At 38.6% G+C, this 18,125-nt stretch overlaps 3 protein-coding genes across 5 annotated transcripts in view; 2 read left to right on the forward strand and 1 right to left on the reverse strand.

Moving 5' to 3' along the window:
• LOC136256829 (sister chromatid cohesion protein DCC1-like) overlaps positions 1–1,560 on the forward strand; it is a 9,435-nt gene extending 7,875 nt beyond the window's left edge. For both annotated transcript variants that reach the window (XM_066049870.1, XM_066049871.1), the window contains exons 10-12: positions 892–977; positions 1,290–1,352; positions 1,402–1,560. In XM_066049870.1, coding sequence (XP_065905942.1) covers positions 892–977; positions 1,290–1,352; positions 1,402–1,513 — 261 coding nt within the window. In that variant the 3' untranslated portion in view covers positions 1,514–1,560. The remainder of the gene's footprint in view (positions 1–891; positions 978–1,289; positions 1,353–1,401) is intronic.
• On the reverse strand, positions 1,501–5,040 carry LOC136256828 (high affinity nerve growth factor receptor-like). Its single transcript, XM_066049869.1, has 3 exons — positions 4,931–5,040; positions 3,998–4,841; positions 1,501–2,007 (listed from the first exon to the last, which is right to left on the reverse strand). Exons 1-3 carry the CDS (start codon positions 4,963–4,965, stop codon positions 1,552–1,554), a joined length of 1,335 nt encoding a protein of 444 aa, XP_065905941.1. The 5' UTR covers positions 4,966–5,040; the 3' UTR covers positions 1,501–1,551.
• Positions 5,023–14,866, forward strand: LOC136256826 (cell cycle checkpoint protein RAD17-like). 2 transcript variants are annotated; one of them, XM_066049865.1, is made up of 15 exons: positions 5,023–5,144; positions 5,774–5,924; positions 5,970–6,022; positions 7,176–7,241; positions 7,285–7,581; positions 8,094–8,146; positions 9,438–9,557; positions 11,281–11,462; positions 11,603–11,773; positions 12,044–12,099; positions 12,151–12,243; positions 12,493–12,555; positions 13,557–13,758; positions 14,034–14,172; positions 14,508–14,866. In XM_066049865.1, exons 1-15 carry the CDS (start codon positions 5,118–5,120, stop codon positions 14,761–14,763), a joined length of 1,929 nt encoding a protein of 642 aa, XP_065905937.1. In that variant the 5' UTR covers positions 5,023–5,117; the 3' UTR covers positions 14,764–14,866. The 2 variants fall into 2 exon arrangements, with proteins under 2 accessions (XP_065905937.1, XP_065905938.1); XM_066049866.1 differs by having other exon boundaries at positions 14,511–14,866.
• Positions 14,867–18,125: the final 3,259 nt, after the last annotated feature.

Consider the following 18,125-nt stretch of genomic DNA (forward strand, 5'->3'; position numbering starts at 1 on the left):
CAAGATGTGTGATCTCTTGTTGAAGTAGTGAGGTGTTTGATCTGATAACTAATCATCTTAGTCAACCATTAAATTGATAATACCTGAGAGCCTCTCTATTGCTCTGTAGGTGGGTAGGGATGAAGCCATATGGTAGCATGTCATGTTTGCCTCTTAGGAGAAAACATGTGATCAAGCCAATCAAGTTTAAGTGGGAAAAGAGTTGTTGTTTTGTTGTACTTGAGGTTATATGCATGATTTATCATTAAAGTTTAAAGGACAAAGATCAACTATATAATTTTTTCATACGAATACTTAATAAACAGTCTACAGGAAAGTTCATGTGGTCTAAATATCATAACATGATCTGTACCACATTCAAACACTGTGGTTTAGTTGTTGCCACAATGTTGTTGACGTTGTATTGTACTGTGCATTAGTGTACAGTAATGGTTAACTATAATTCACTGTGATCTGGCCTAAGTTTACACTACACTGCTTTCCACATATACATACGGTTGAATTACGAGAAGACATCTTGTATTGCTACTTGGACTCTTTTAAGTTTTTTTAAGTACAAAGTTCGTAGCAACTGTCAGAGACCCTTGGGTATTCACAAAGCATCCAACAATATCTTCTGTAGGTATGCGTGTATATAACATCCAGGGCTCAACCCAGAATACTTAGCTAGGTGGAGGGGGTGAAGTCAAGGAAAAGTTTGGCAGCAGTGTCGTCAATAATAGAGTTTGGTGAATTAGAAATGCTGCTCATTTCCCAAACTTCACTATACTACACATTTTGTTGTACCATCCACAACTGGTTGTGATTCTGTTGACCCACATCACAGATTATTGTTGTTGTGATGAGCTTATAGAATCTGTACAGTGTGTACTACATGTATATGGCTTGTAGGGACTTGCTCTATGGGACCTCAACAGTATGCCTCCAGCAATATGGCACTTTCCAGCATATGATCTACCTGAAGATCCAACTGCAAGGTGTGTATGTATATACATTGTATGTACGACCATTTACATGCTTTGTATGTAGTGCATGCATGTGTAGTGTACACCGTACATGTGGTGTGTGATGTGCACACACGTGTGTAGGTGTGTATGGAGTTGTCTGTTATACTGTGTTCAGTGGAACCTCTCTAAAAAGGGAACACTGTACATTTAACCTCTTAGTTTCTGAAGTCCCTGTAGATCTCTACCAATGTGTATCTCTAAAAAAGGACTAAGATTTTGTTGGTCCCAAAGTGTCTGTTGTATAATATGTAGGGGTTCCACTGTAAACTTGTCACACTACAGGTTCAACAAGTTATTCAAGGTCAGGGAGAGGTGGGCACAAGAAGACCTTGAACCATACATCAGGTGAGCACAGCTCACATGATGTCACATGATCTCACATGACACCATTCAGGGACCTGGAGACACCCACCCAATCACTTAACGCACTACTACTCAAGTTTACAAGAACTTCCACCAATCACAAAGGACAGAAATTGTATAATGCAAAACATTCAATAAAATAATTTTTAATGTATGACTATAGTGATAAATGGATAGTGACTTACAACAAGGTGGCAAGTCTTTTTAAGTCAGTGCTTTCAAATGACACGTTAGGGTTATTACCAGTTTTCTGCATGTCTCTTAAGGTGCTGATTATTTCATTAAATGATGGCCTCATTGGTGGCTCCTTCTCCCAACACTGGTGCATCAACTGATAGAGTACATCTGGACACTCTCTTGGCTTCTCGAGCTGTTCATACGATGTGATACACTTGTAAGCCTCTACATCGGTTAGTTCAGAATATGGCTGCCTCCCATAAGAAAGTATCTCCCATAATGTAACTCCATATGACCATACGTCTGTTGGTGTGTTGTATTTGCCTTCCTTGAGACACTCTGGAGCCAGCCATCGTACAGGGATCAGTGTTTTAGGTGACTGCATGTGGTAGTAGTCTTGTGAGTTGATGTCCTTGCTGAAGCCAAAGTTGGCTATCTTGACTTGTAGTCTTTGACTGACCTGAGTGGCAAAGTAATGACATTATCGTTTGTGTATGGTGTCAATACTACTTGTCAAAAACTAAATTATCTTGTTCATTCATTTAGAAATTAATCTTTTATTCTACATCTTCTGTTTGCACACAACCTTTACCATAACTCCACCACATAAAGGCCCTTATTCATCATGGTTGCTTTAAAAGGGCTTAAGAGCTGAACTGGCAATTGACAGAAACAGACATTGTGTCTAAGGGAGAATGAGAGAATTACATTCTTACTGGATAGTTGAGCACAGCTTGAAGTAGTATAGATGCACTTAAGTAATTAACATTTTCCAGCTAAACAGTATACTATTACACAATTCAATAGGTATTCAGTTTTTCTGTAAGTGTGAAGCCCACCTCATCAAATGACAATCCTAAACTCTTTGGATGGCTGTGCTTCAAGCACGGCAAATATAGTATAACTCCTTCTTTAGTCAGTATTGAAACAATTAACAAACAATTTATACCAAGGCAAAATGATCTGTTTTTGTTTGAAATTTTTGGACTTAGTCTAGTACACTGAGTAATTCCAATGTAAAAGCATAGGCAGAACAAGTACAGGCAGTATACTATAAGATAACCAAATCACTACATATATTTACTAGTGTTCTCCCTCTGTTGCATGAAGAAGCCCAGATGGGATCTTAGCTAGTGCATGCATTATAGATTGTAGAGGTAAATGTTAAGGTTACACTGTCTAACCATTCTTGTATAGTAAGTCTTTTACTGCTACGTATATGAATAAAAAAATAAAAAATTCCCTTTGAATAATAAAAGAAAGGACGCAAAAATCTCAGCCCATATATATATATATATATATCAATATTATTTTTTGGTCTCGTAACGTCTATACAGCTCAGGGAGGCACATGACCAGGAAGAGGACAAATTCCCATGTACTGTCTCTTATTGAGGTCAGCCACCAATTTATTATTATTACTGCTTTGCAGTGTCCAGCACACGGCAGCAAGTTATAAGTACCATTTAAGAGCTAGTTAGTTATTGTTGCTAAACTACACCTTGCCTGTTACCACTACCATACAAATCATAATAAAACAATGTCCATTTGGTTCCACTTGAGGTACTTAGAGATAATAAGTCAATCTCTAGGATTCCTATGGATACAAATACATGAAAATAGTAAGAAGAAAATATCCTGACCACCTGGCGCAGACTCCTGTAAGCGTTTGAGCGTTAATCGGATGGCTGCAGGTTCAAGGCTGCCCAGGCCCAGTCATGGATTTTTTCTTCTTTCTCCTACTTTTCAAACATACTTAGTGCAGTTAATATAAACATCTTAGGCCTTTATAAGGCCTTCTGGTATACAGTCTCTGCCTTTACCAGGTACTTTATTCATAATCATAATAACAAAAGATGCGCAGTATTAACAAATTCAAGTAACAGTATGGCATGGATTTGGTGATTCATTTGCAGCCATAGAGTGTAGTAATATTATAGCAGAAGATTTTATAGATTAACAGTACACAGTCAGCCAATTGAGGATTATGGTCAGAGTTAATAGTTCCACTAAAAAAGATATAAAGTTTATTTCTTTCAATTTTCATTCTACCAAATAACCAGGTAGGTAGTATGACAGCTTAATAGATTGTATAGGCTTAAAATTTTCTACACATGGTAATCTATAACTAGATAATTCTTGGAACTCCACCTCATGGGCATCTCAATAGGTAATTGGACACTTGTCCTTGTATTCCATAATGTGATCAGCAAAACTGTGAACCAATACTAACAGATAGCAGTTCCATCTCTACATGCACTCTATCAAAAATGGAGGAGTAAAGACAGAGTTAGTGTATGAGTTATGTTTGTACTCCCCTGAAATCAAAACACACTATCCTCTATAGCATGGTCCCAGTGTGTCCAAAGTAAAGGGATAAATACTTGAATGAAACATTTGACTTGGAATTAATATCACAAGTCCAAGCGTAGCTATGTTAGTACGGCTTACATGGCAGTTTCTTGCAGCCAGATCTTTGTGTATAAACCCCTTACTGGAAATATGTTCCATCCCAGATGCTATTTGAATAGCAAAACTAAACAGGTCATCAAGAGTTAGTACATCTGAGCTCTGGTTGGGACCACCAGACATTGGTGATGAACCAACATCATGATCATCACGATCAGTAACATCATCAAGCACTTCAAAATCAGTCCATGCACTGGACACAGATTGCAGGAATGCTTTCAAGGGTCCATACTCCAGATACTCATATATCAAATACATTGGTTCATTTTTAACACATGTTCCTAACAGTGTTATTACATTAGGATGGTTAAACTCTACAACCCATTTCATCTCAGCTAAAAACCTCTCCTTTACTTTACGACTAGCTCTCTCATGAAGTGATTTCACTAACACAGTAGTAGATAGTTCAGTTTCCTTAATACCAGTAGCCTCTCCTTGATATACCATTCCTAGAGTCCAGTTGCCTATGTCTTTAATCAGACATATTGCAGTCCTGGGAAAGTTTAGCTCAGATAGTAGAGCATTGTGGGTGGGGGCATTAGCATTTGCAAACACCAGTGACAATTCTCCTGAGGCATATCTGTCATCATCCATTGCTACAAAACTGGCAGATGATGCCAGCTGGTCTGCTTGAGGTAAGTACATTGTCTCCTCAACATTAATATTGGATGGCCAAGTGTGTCTCAATCTCTTACAATTGCAGTAGATGTAAGTAGCAAATATGCACCCAAATGTGCTCAATAGTACCACAGCACCTACTGCAATTCCTGCAATAATCCCAGCATTATCTTCATCATTGCAATAAGCGGTTGGTAACAGCAGGAGACTACGTGGGGAAAAGTATTAAAACTGTATTAGCAGACACGCCTCCAAGCAACCAGCCTGGAGGTACATTAAACTTGCATGTACACTCACTTCAGCAATACTCCTAATTTCATAAAATTCTTCATTGTTTCAGACGAGGTTGTCGATGTTGTTTAGCTGTTGGCATAGTACTGCAACAATATGGGCGTGCCTCCCTTATGACATCATTAAAATTTTGAATAACGGGTGAACGGTATTTTTTGTGCACGTGCTCTTTTCAAGGCTGCTTTAAAACTGGATGGAGCATCGTTCCACGAACTCACTGGTGAGTTACTACACTTAATAATTCAGCCGCCGTTATGTTTACATTAGTATGAGCCAGTACAATCGAGATGTGTGCAAGGCGCTAATATTAGCCCTAGCGCGTATCACCGCAGAGGACAACCTTTACCAGGCCTGCAACCAAACGCTTCTACAAAGCATTTCTTATGCTTACTGTTTTATATTTCGTAAAAATTTAACCAAAGTGTACTTCAATGGATATAATATAGGCAATAACTTTACTCGGGATGCGCTTAATTTTGAGCAGTGGTGTTGACTGAACTTGTACCGGGACATTACCAACAATAAACACTTGAATGTCCTCCATTTTATTGCTTAAGATTTATCAATATCAAAAGCATCAGTGAGACAAATTTTAGATAGTGCCTCAAAAGATTTGCATTACATCATCTCAAAAGATATTTATAGCATGGGACTGCAGGGAGTGGCTGTGCCCTACTTACACTGTGAATCTTGTAACTTATTACTAGAGGTAACTGTAGCATTATATTTTTGTATTTTCACCCTTGCTGTGCCCACGGTGGTTTCATTTTTGAGCCAGTCTTTATGGTCGCATGTGACCGAGGATTTACTTAATATATTTAAATAATGATGGGATGTGTTACACTGCAGAGTATATCAGAATGGGTCAGCTCCTCATTTGGTAGTGATGGTAACAAGACTAGTGTTGGTACCAAGAGAAAGAGACTTAACAAGAAGACATCAGAGCAACACAAGAAATCATACAACGTAACATATAAACAATCTTCACCATTGACTATAGGTATATAACTAGAGTAGTGTGATATGGTAACATGTACATGTGTAGGTGTTGAGCTGGAGTCATTGTTATGGAGTGATAAGTACTCACCACAAACTGCTGTAAGGAATTGTGTACTAAACACATACACTACACACATTGTCAGATGACCTTCCCAATCCCCAAGCATCACCTGACCAAGAAACCTGCTAAGTAGGACAACATTCTGATAGTCTGGTCCAAGTGCTATCCTCGAGTATATGTATACATGAGGTATTCCCTTTTGTTGACTTGATATGATCAGGTACTGGGTACTGTATCAGCGATTTACCAGGCAATGCAGAAGAAACATGAAGCATATACACACGCCGCAAGCACACACATGTGCACGCGTACATACACATGCGCGCACGCACGCACACACACACACACAAACTTAAAGCCTCAAGTTGTTCCACAACTAGTAGTCTTGATAACAAAGCCTAGTTAAGGCTTTCAGAATGTTAACTTGCAAAACTTCTAATGTCTTGCAAAGTCTCAAAAGGTTTCCCACATTAACATGTAAAAGTAATACCTTTTTTGCTCTCTCTCTCTGTGTGCGTGTGTGTGTGTGTTCCAACTGTCACCATTTGGAGAGAATTTGTGTTCTGCCACAAACAAAAACTGAAGGCAAAGTCTTTAGCTGCCGTACTAGCACAGTTATGCCTACCCAGTGGACCAGTCCTGGGATACCTGTTTGCCACTCTGGTACTACTAGTCAACACAAGAAAATCCTGCTGGAATAGTAATCCACAGAAGGCTGTGCCATGTCTCACAGGTGAAGGTGTGGGTACCTGAAGTCCCACTGGACGTTCACCCACTATACAAGACATGGACAGTTGGGCATTTGCTTCCCCATGCAGGTACCCATTGATGTTATACATAGCTGGGTGGGCTGCTTCTCCAGTTGCCACCAGGTCCCCTAAAAACATTTGGTAGACTGAAGCAATCTAAGTGAACTTTCTTGGTCAAGGAAGCACACACAACATACACTCATGTCGGACACTACCAGGTAGTTGCTGTCTTTACATACATGTCCTCAGGACCCCTATACCAGAGACACTGACTCATTTGTATAAGTCTTGAAAATAGTGTAGCACAAGCCTTCATCTCTAGTAATAATTTAGATGTATGGGCTCAATGTGAGGGGCCTGGTCTCCACCACATGATTAAGGATAGTCATGCACTCATTAGCTATACATATTTGCATACTTGAAATATGGATTTGTATTTTAGTCAGAGCTGGCAGTTCACAAGAAGAAGTTGTCTGAAGTTCAACAATGGATGGAATGGAGTGTCCAGGTTAGGGCTGTCTAGCCTCCAGTAGTTGTATTTTTTTTCTCAGGCTCCACATGGTGGGGTGTGCCTATTATCAGGACCAGCAGGGTGTGGAAAGACAGCCACAGTGAAGGCACTATCACAAGACATGAAATGTGATATACTAGAATGGGTTAACCCCACAACAATGACTGGTGGGACCAGCTTGCTAACACAACAAGATTCTGATGGAGTCACCTACTATCAACCATCTCAAACTAAACAGTTTTGTGATTTCCTTAGTAGAGCAGACCGTTATCCAAGCCTTCAGTTGGATGGAGATCCGTCCAATGAGATTGCAGCTAAGAAAATTGTTGTGATAGAGGTAAAGGTGTCAATCCTAAAAACATTTGTGTGAAGTTGAATTAAATTTTGTCAAATAGAAACGTATAAGCATGTATGAAGTTTCACTTGAATTACCTGCTACTGTAGGAAAGCTTTTACAGACATTTTGACTTTGTAGTGTGCTGTGTGTGTTGTGTGTATGTGTAGTGTGTGTATGTGTAGTGTGTGTGTTGTAGAGTGTGTAGTGTGTAGTGTGTGTGTGTGTGTGTGTGTGTGTGTGTGTGTGTGTGTGTGTGTGTGTGTGTGTGTGTGTGTGTGTGTGTGTGTGTGTGTGTGTGTGTGTGTGTGTGTGTGTGGTTTAAAACTCGATCCTTACAAAATCAGTTGTAAATTTGTATTACTGTACAAAGAAGTTGTACTGTGTCTCACAAAACTTACATAAAGTTTCCCATTAATGAACTCACACACAGACAGACATCCTGTTATAAAATATCCTATTAGACGTTGTGTCTGTGTGGGGTGTAGTGTTACTGGTGATTTTACTGTGTGTAGGAAATCCCAAATGTGTTCTTGAGAGATCCATCAAGATTTCATGATGTGTTGAGGTATGTGTCAGGATGTAGACATTAGACAATATGGTGCCTACATGAAATATTATTCTAATGGTTGTACAGTTAAATTGATGAACGCACATTTACTCCTCTTAAATCAGGACATCTTACACACTACTGCTTTGCTATGTCAGTGAAGAGTTTATGATAAGCTGCATGGGTAATTCTGCATGAAAATTAACTCTCCTTTTGAAGAGCCAGGCATTCTACTGTGGTAGACTGGTGATACACGCTGCTTACTTTAGTGACATCAGCAAGTATTGCATCAGTTTGAGTAAGAGAATTGTATTGACATTGGTGTAAGTGCTTGATGAAGGAAGTTGTGTTTATATACAAGACAAATATCTCGTCAAAATTAACTTACCACAAGTGAAACGTACTGGATAGCTTCACCCTGCTATCTTTAAAGAAGTGAAAACGGAATCATGTGCAAACATTGTAATTCTGCTTGTTGATCAAGACAACACAGCCCATTTTCTAATACTCCAATACCAGTGTTGGATGTAATGCGTTATGTAATATTATTACTTAATACAGTAATGACACGCTACATTTGTTATGCTAATAATATCTAATGGAAGTTACTTTACATAAGTAATGTGTTAGTAAAGTAGCACATTACTACTTGTTACTGTAATATTATTATCTAACGAAATACTAACTACACTAATGAAGTACCTTTATACAATAACATATTACTAGTTATTTATAAACTGAGGTAATATATAATTGTAATGCGTTTCATTGCAGTGGCAGTAAAGAGTAATAAATAATATATAAGTAGTGGTCCAACACTGACCTTGACACTGTTAACTCACCGGTGTAGGGTGGTGAAGAATATTAGCTAGCTACTAGGTTGGTTGTGCTATTGTTTTGTTGACGGTGTTTCTGTTAACAATATATTCTTGTGTGCATAGTGATAACTAATTAACTGGTGTGGCTAACCACGACTCTTAGTTTCTGTTGAAGTTACTTAGTGAATAAGTAACTTCTATTTTAATGGAACTTCAAAGCATTGCTCACATACCATTTTTTTCTAATTTAATAATTATATACGATAAGGTTGTATGGTACCGCTCAATTACAACGTCATCTCGTGAGAGTGTGAGCAATTTAAAATCTCCATAATTAAAGGGCATGGCACCCATTTTACTTGTGAGTATTCATCCCAAATGAAACAGATGCCACCCTTTTTAATTAGAGAGTTTTAATAGCTTACACTCTTACGAGACTATGTTGCAATTGAGCAGTACGTATTGTACATTCTCTGTTTTGTTGTTGCTAGGAGACATTTGAGACATTGTCGTTATCCAGTGATATTCATCATCACTGATGGACCACACAGTCCTGTTGCTAAGTTGTTCCCAAAGCAACTGATGACATCACTGGACATACACACCATCAGGTACAGAAGGGAAGGAGGGTGTGGTGGTATCATACAGTACAATAGTACTGTATAGTAGGGACCACAGAGGAGTCGGAGTGGCCCATGAAAAAACATCACCCAAAAACCAGCTTCGCTTTTCCCAGACGACAATGAGGTGGTATTGGTTAGGTAAAACTAAGCCCAAACAAACCTTCAGATTGACCCGAAATGTTTCCAACCGGAATTTTAAAATAAATTTATTTAACGGAATTTTCTACTGACCGAGTAAGTGACTGATTCCTTCAGACAAGCATAACTCGGTAACGGCTAAGGCGACGGGCTTGATTTTTTTCGCTATTCGACATTGCTTCAGCACGAGAGGTGCCTTTTGGCATACCACAGTACGTACAATGCATTCTTCATGGACTTACCAGCATACATGGGGCCAAGTACATGAGTACTTATTCTTAAGTACACTTAAGTACAGATTTGAAAGTACTTGTACTTTACTTAAATACTTTCTTAATTTCCCCAATGTACTTGTACTTATACTCAAGTACTTCACTAAGTACTTGTATGTACTTGAGTACTTAAAATACTTTTAAGTACTTGTACGTACTGCAAACATTGTACGTAGTTTGTACACAGTGGGTGTACAATGAGAATAACAAAATTGTATGAAGGTGCAGTTTACAAGTTCTTGTGATTCTTCTACTGCCTCCCCAACCTTAGTTACCATGATTAATGATGTCATAGCATTCTGGCAAACAAAAACAATGCTGCTGTTCAAGTCAGTGCATTTTAAGAGTTTAAGAGAGAAAATGGTTGACAAGAACCTGAAAGTATCAACCCCCCCAGGCACACTTACATACTACAATACACTGAATACAGTGTATATTTTACTACAGCAAAATGTACTTGTATACTTAAGTACTCTCTTGATTGCTGCTGGAGTACTTGTACTTGTACTTGGAAAATTCAAAAGTACTTGTACTTTACTTAAGTACTTTTTAATGTACTTGGCCCCATGTCTGCTTACCAGTATCCTCCTTTATGTCCCATTCAGCTTTGCTTACAGTGAAAAGTGTTGATTTGGCGGTAGCACGTGATGACTTTCCTTTGTAATGGAAATTGTTCATAGTGGCTACTTTGATTGCAGAAGTGCATTTTGGACAGTTCTTGATTTGTACTGCTGTGTAATATAGCTAACAACGAAGCATAATGGATACTTCACTTTTCAGACTATAATTGATATAACTGGGGCACGCGGCACCATTTCTTTTGATGTGGCATGCGTGGAGTTCTTGATTTGTAATATTGTGTAACGGGTGGAACATAGCTGACAACGAAGCATAATGGATACTTCACTTTTCAGATGATAATTAGTACAACTGGGGCATGCGGCGCCTTTTTTTTCTTTTGATGCAGTATGCATGGGTTCACCAGTCATGATAATAAACAAGTACACAAAAATTGAAATTTTCAACTAGAGTAGGGACCATAGCACATCGATAAATAGTACTGAAACAAGCTGGAGTAGTGTACGATATCAAATCACAGTAAAACAATAAGAAGTGTTATATCCCTACTGTGCATTTCCGTTATGGTATCTTGGGCACAGTAACACTTCTTATTGTTTTACTGTGATTTAATATCGTATAAAATTTTTTGTGTACTTGTACTGTATCTGAGTGCTTGATGATATGTACTGTAAAAAGTCACAATTGGACTGATAATAGACTATGTGTATCTTTTGCTACAGTTTCAACCCAGTTGCTCACACTGGTTTGATGAAACTGGCACAGACAGTGATGAAGACAGAGTGTGTGGGTAGTGAGGGTAGATTTATAGCTCCAGATAAATGTATTGTGGAGGCGTTGGTTGCCGGTAGCAATGGAGATGTGAGATCACTGCTGAACTCACTACAGTTTGCCTGTCTGAAAGGTGATCATGTGATTTGTGTACCGTAGAGTCTGGTTGTTAGGTGCGTCAGCTTAATAAAATTTACCAATTTTTTTCTTAATGTGTTTTCTTGCTTGCACCTCCAACTTTTTGTATGTTATCAATTGTTGATATTGTTGTAGACTATTCCCACACTGGTGGAAAGTCAGGAGCTAAACGTTCTACATCTCACAAAGGGAGGGGCAAGGCTTCTTCTGCAAGTGATGGAGGTGTGGCTTCAACTACAGTGTGTGGTAGCAGAGATGCACCATTGTTTCTGTTCAAGTCGCTAGGAAAAATTTTATATTGTAAAAGTGAGTTATGACTGCTACTGCAAGTCCCTAATTACACTAGACCTAATAGAAAAGTTATTGTTCAGATTTTGTGGCCTGAAAGGTGATTGAACATTTGAATGAAAAATGAGATCTAGTGGTTTCCCTACATTTTGTTTGTGACAGGTGTGCTATTACGCCAAAACAGAAGGTGATATTTAATATTCACATTTATTATTTAGTGACCTAAACAGCAAAAAAACAACCAGAGCAGCAGTTATGCTCCTATTCTAACCATATGTTCCCTTACAGGAGCAGCTTTCAGTGAGGAAGGTCAGACTAGACCACAGCTACTAGTTAATCCTGAGGTACTATCAGTACTAACAACTACCTATACATGAATGTATCTTCCTTATTAGGAAGTGTTGGAAGACACCCACATATCCAGTTCCATGTTCATCCTCTACCTCCATCAGAACTACACGAGTTTCTTTAGTGAAATTGACCAACTGGTAGGGATACTGTGTGTGCACACATGCTTGTGTGTGTGTATGTACGTGTGTGTGTGTGCTTGCGTGAGTGCATGCGTGCGGTGTATGTGTGCATGCGTGCGTGTGCGTACGCAGTACTAGTGCAGTGAACATGAGGATGGGGAGTATAGTAGTGAAAGTGTATGTGCTTACATTAATAGTACATGTACACACATACACACATGTCTACTGCTTTGTCTGTTTACTCTCTTGTGCTGATTTATTTCACAGGCTGTTGGTAGTGAATATTTGAGTGATGCTGATTTCTTGAGTTGCCGCTGGTCAGAAAATGTGGTAAGTGTTACTGTAACACGCACACACACACACACACACACACACACACACACACACACACACACACACACACACACACACACACACACACACACACACACACACACACACACACACACACACACACACGCACATACGCACACATGCACACACACAAACACACACACAAACACACACACAAACACACACACACACGCACATACGCACACACGCACACACACAAACACACACACAAACACACACACAAACACACACACAAACACACGCACACACACATACATACACACAGGATGTAGATAATAGGGATACTGATATTGTATCGGTCAGTTACGATGTCTATAACAGATATTTTATTTATGTTACATTAGTACTGTTATAAGCCAATTATTTGTGCAAGTGGTTTCATGGTGCAGTGGTAAATGCTAAAATGTTGTACGTGGGTGGGGATTTAGAGGCTGATTTAGATTTTTTCTTTACTGGAGGTATTTGGTACGTACCACTGTTTTGTACCATCTTTTATTGTACAGTTAATTTGTACAAACAAGTCATACCAGAGTCTTAACAAAATGCTTACAAACAATTGCAGTCATTGGAAACTAGGTATACCTTGTTGGAAAGCACTGAATTAACCATGATAATATGTTATAGTGACATAATGCTTGTATCTCAAATAAGGAACATTGGTTACACCAGCTTTCAAAGCAGTGACTGTTTCTGTAATATTGGTTCATCAGAAAACCTGTATCAGTACTTGATAGTAAATATTGGATATCGGATGTATAAAACTAATGTGATATCGGTACACAGCCCTAGTAGATATGATGTTACCACTCATACACATGTGCATGCCTTGTGCTGTGAAACACAATGATGTGGTTTTGATTGACCAAAGAGGGACTAACTTTTTAAGCTACAGTAACAGTTCTTTTGTGAGCACTCTTTGCACAATCTTGTAGGAACTATCGAACATTGGTATCATGAGTGGTGTTTATCACATGTAGGTTACCAGGGAGATTATGATGTCATGTTCCTCCAGTGTGGCCACCAGAGGTATAATGTACTCTAATTATCCTCGACCTGTTGCTACTGGCAACAAATGGCGACCATTACACAAACCACAATGGCTGGAAGTTCACCGTAGTTACCATGACAACTGTACAGCAGTGAGAGATGTGTTTCTACACCTCAACATCTCATCACATGGTGTGTGTTGTATCAATGTTTATAGGATAGAAATTAGTAGTGGTTAAATATGTCATCACTTTATTTATGTCAGTGAAACGTAATTTTATTTATCATTAGTTGTTGTGTGTACTGTGCTAGTTGAGTGTTATGTGTGTGTCCAGATGGTCCACAGGTTGAAATAACTGGGAGTTACCCTGTTGTAGTTTTGCGTGTTCTATTAGAGTGTTCTAATTGTTGTGTGTGGCATGTTTAGTATTAACAAAACAGATAATATTCACCATGTAATTCCACAGCACACTTGTGGACACCAGTGGAACTACAGACAGAGATACTACCCTATACTGCTCTATTGAGTGCAGTGACACTGAAGAATCCTGCCCAAGTGTCACTACTACAGTCAGTCACTCAGTTCACCAATAGCCACTACTACAGGTCAGACCACAACAACCACACTAATGTAGTGAAACCTGATTAACAGGCTAAACTGGTCAACACAGCTAAACATTAGCTATATTGTACTGTATGTAGGGAGTAAATGTAAGGAGTGGAGTAGACCATAGAGTGTATGGTACACCTTACCCATGTTTGTTAGACCAGTAGTAAGGGATATGAAAACACTTTTGAAACTGTCCTAAATGTCATTGATGTGTTCATATGTCAGAAGTCCCATACATACATTACATAAATGGGACCATGTACAAGTATACACATGTTAAGTTTTACTACATATGACATCATCAATTACAGTATACATGTTATTGTCACAGCAGGAGCAGACCTGAACTATTAAGTGATAAAGACTGTACTGGACTGGACAATGACTACAGTCATGTAATGAGGACTGGGTCACAGTCAGATCAACACACTACCACACTGGATGACCACACAGAACCGAGCATCATGTCCCAACAACCAGCTCCAGGCATGGATAACATACAACACACACTATCACAGAACACCAGTGTAGGGGTGGGTAGTTCTGATAATGAGATTGAACAATTTGAAGATGATGATTCCTGGTGACTGCACAATGAATTAACTAGTGTACAATGATTGTATATACATTTATAAGTACGTATGCAATTTAACTACTTAATTATGGGGATATTTCTCTCATAAAATGTTTAAGTGCAGGAGGACAATAATACACACAGTTGTCCCCTTAAACCAAAACTTCAACTATTAGTACACTACAAGTGACTGACTGTTCTATTAGAGTGTTTTATCATCTGAGTCAAGTGATCTGAGTACCTCATTGGTACAACATAAGTAACATAATTATTTTGTTGAGCTCAATAAAATCCATATACAGAATTAGCTAATATGTAAGCAAAGGGGATCTGGAGCTGACTGTCGACTTACATACGTAATTATTACTTGTACAATCAATAATTATGATGGAGTAGTAAAATGTCCATTTTGCAATAAGTTTTGGACTTGAAATTTATCTATACAGTTTATTGCACGGTGAAAGTGATGAGAAATGTAGTCTTCACATGAGACCTTTAGGAATTTGTAATCCATGATCTTACAATAATTATTGTTTTATATGTGTGTGAACACATCCAGTAATTCCAGGAATAAAACATGTTTTAGAAATCCCAGCCGGAGAACAAGTTCTTGAAGTTAATTTGTCCTTCTTTACCACTTTCATACATTATTTTCACATTATTCATACCTTTGGAATGGTTGGTCTTATTAGCAAAAACTAATCTGTAAATGATGTAGCAAATCTGTTGAACTTTATGCCAAGTTTGTGCACTATAGCATAATAATTTATTATGAAAGTTAAAATTTTTGCCATTTGTAGCTATTTTGGTAAAGAATTTCAATAAAATTGTGTATGTAGTCAAGCTTTTACTTGATGCAATCAATTATTAAATTAAAATTGCATCAAAACTTAATACTATATGTAGCTAATGCTAGTGATATTACTAAATAAAGAGAAAAAAATTAATATTGGGTGTGAATAAATATAATACTGATTTTTACTTGATGCATTCACACGTGTGACAATTTGCTTCATCAAGCTAGTGTAATTATATGGTTTGATCATTGACTACAGAACTAGAGTCGGATAGGGACCCGCCGATTATGCTCATAATTTTACCTATTATGCTATGCTGCACTGCTCAAAAATTTACCTATTATGTTTAAATTTATGCTCAATACTTACCCATTATGCTCAAATTATGCCCAATTATTTATGCCTCAGTTCTCATGCTCTGCTAATATATGGATGAATAATAAGTGGCTGAAGCACAAACTTACTTGTCAAAATGCATATCACAGAAAAGATCAATATACTCTAATAGAACAGTCAGCTATGTGATTGTTCTATTAGAGTTACTGACTGTTCTATTAGAGTATATCGATCTTTCTGTGATCGCTATTTTGATAAGCAAGAATTCATTCTATTACACAAATATTCTACCTATTATGCTAGCATTATGCTCAATGCTTTCAGACACCTATTATGCTCATAATTATGCCAGCATAATCGGCGGGTCCCTAGAGTCGGACTATAAAATTATCTCAGTTATATGCGCACTTTCGTCTTTCGAAATGCCTTTCCAGTGCGTAAGCCACGCTCAACCGGTTCGTAATGAGGCAGTGAGGTAACTGACAGGGGCGGATCCAGGGGGGGGGGGGGGGGCTTTGGGGGCTGAAGCCCCCCCCCCCCCCCCTTCATATTTAGGCTTTACTTGATCAATATGCTGAGTATTATAATGAAATTTTGTCTTAGCATAATTATATGATCACTAATAATACAAATACTCATAAAACCACCTTATAAACGTCTTTCCAAGGTATTATCAGTGGATTTATGCTAAAATTTATGCAACAAGGACCCGAATCAGCATTGGAGGTTTACAAGATCGAGATACTCTAATAGAGCAGTCAGCTAACTACTCTATAGAACATTCACTGGAAACATGTAGTTGGTTCTGTTATGGAATTTTTCCAAATCTGCCTGCACCTATACATGCAATGAAATGAATTGGTCTGTTTAAAGGGCTTCATTCATCTACTTGTGTATGACAATACTTAATTCAGGTTCACAATTTCCATTGAAAATGCTCTCAGATTCAATCTTGTATTGTTCAAATTTCAAAATTTTCCACTTTCAACATTATTATTCTAACATGCACCTATTCAGTGTTGTGCAATTGTGAGAGGGGTGCATCATGTACTTGGTTGTCTGTACCTACCCAAACTTTTCCACTAGCAAAATGCTTCAGAGAGCCATACCTATAATCTAAAGGCAGTATATATAAAATATCTACAGGCAGAAAATATTATGAATTTTATGTGGAAATGTCTCCAAATTGCAGTGTTTTAGCATCTATTTTTCAAAATTTTCCTGGGGAGGCATGCCCCCAGACCCCCCTAGTTCCAGCATGCTGGGAAGTGTACTTCCCTACCTCTACCCAAGAGATTAGTACTTTGAGTTAGCCCCCCCCTTTTATAAATCCTATATCCGCCCCTGACTGAAGTTCTGTTATGGCTACTAGAGTTGCTACTGATATTATCCTCTATGACGTGAAACCCACAGGAAAGGAAATTGGTCGTGGTGCTTATGGGAGAGTCTTTGAAGTCGACTATCAAGGGACACTGTGCGCCGCAAAGGAGGTACACGAGTTACTGTTACAATATTCACAAGGTGACGCGCTTCGTAAGATCACAACCGACTTTCTTAACGAGAGTCAGATTTGGAGTACCATTCGCCACCCGTGCGTCGTTCAGTTTCTAGGTATGATCTTGTGTCACGTGATGAATCATAATGTCGTCTACCTGCCTGTATAGGTGTGTACTATCCCGCACGTGACCAATACAGATTACCTGTTATGGTAATGGAGAAGATGCAACACAGCCTGAGGGGTCTGGTGGAGAAGTATGACAACATACCGTTAAATGTGAAATTGTCCATTTTGGATGATGTGTGCCTTGGCTTAAGATACCTCCACAGTAGGAATCCTCTGATTGTACACCGTGACCTCACCCCTAATAATATATTACTGGGAGGTCGTCTTGAGGCTAAGATCACTGACCTGGGTGTTGCTAAAGTGATGCAGATTGACAATAAAACTTCCATGACCAAGATCCCAGGAACACCAGATTTTATGCCCCCTGAAGCGCTCACTAAAAAGCCAGTCTATGGTCCTCCATTAGACATATTCTCCTATGGGGGAGTGGTTCTTAATGTCATTACCCAACAGTGGCCTGAACCAACTGACAAGATGCATTTCAATGACAATACTAAAAATTGGGAACTGATATCAGAAGTGGTGAGATGACAGTGCTACATTAACATGCTAACAAGAGGTGCTGCAGTCCTGAAGTCATTGGTGATGTCCTGTTTGGATGATAATGCTGACAAGCGT

Source organism: Dysidea avara, chromosome 5, assembly GCF_963678975.1.
Source record: "Dysidea avara chromosome 5, odDysAvar1.4, whole genome shotgun sequence".
Lineage (NCBI taxonomy): Eukaryota > Metazoa > Porifera > Demospongiae > Dictyoceratida > Dysideidae > Dysidea > Dysidea avara.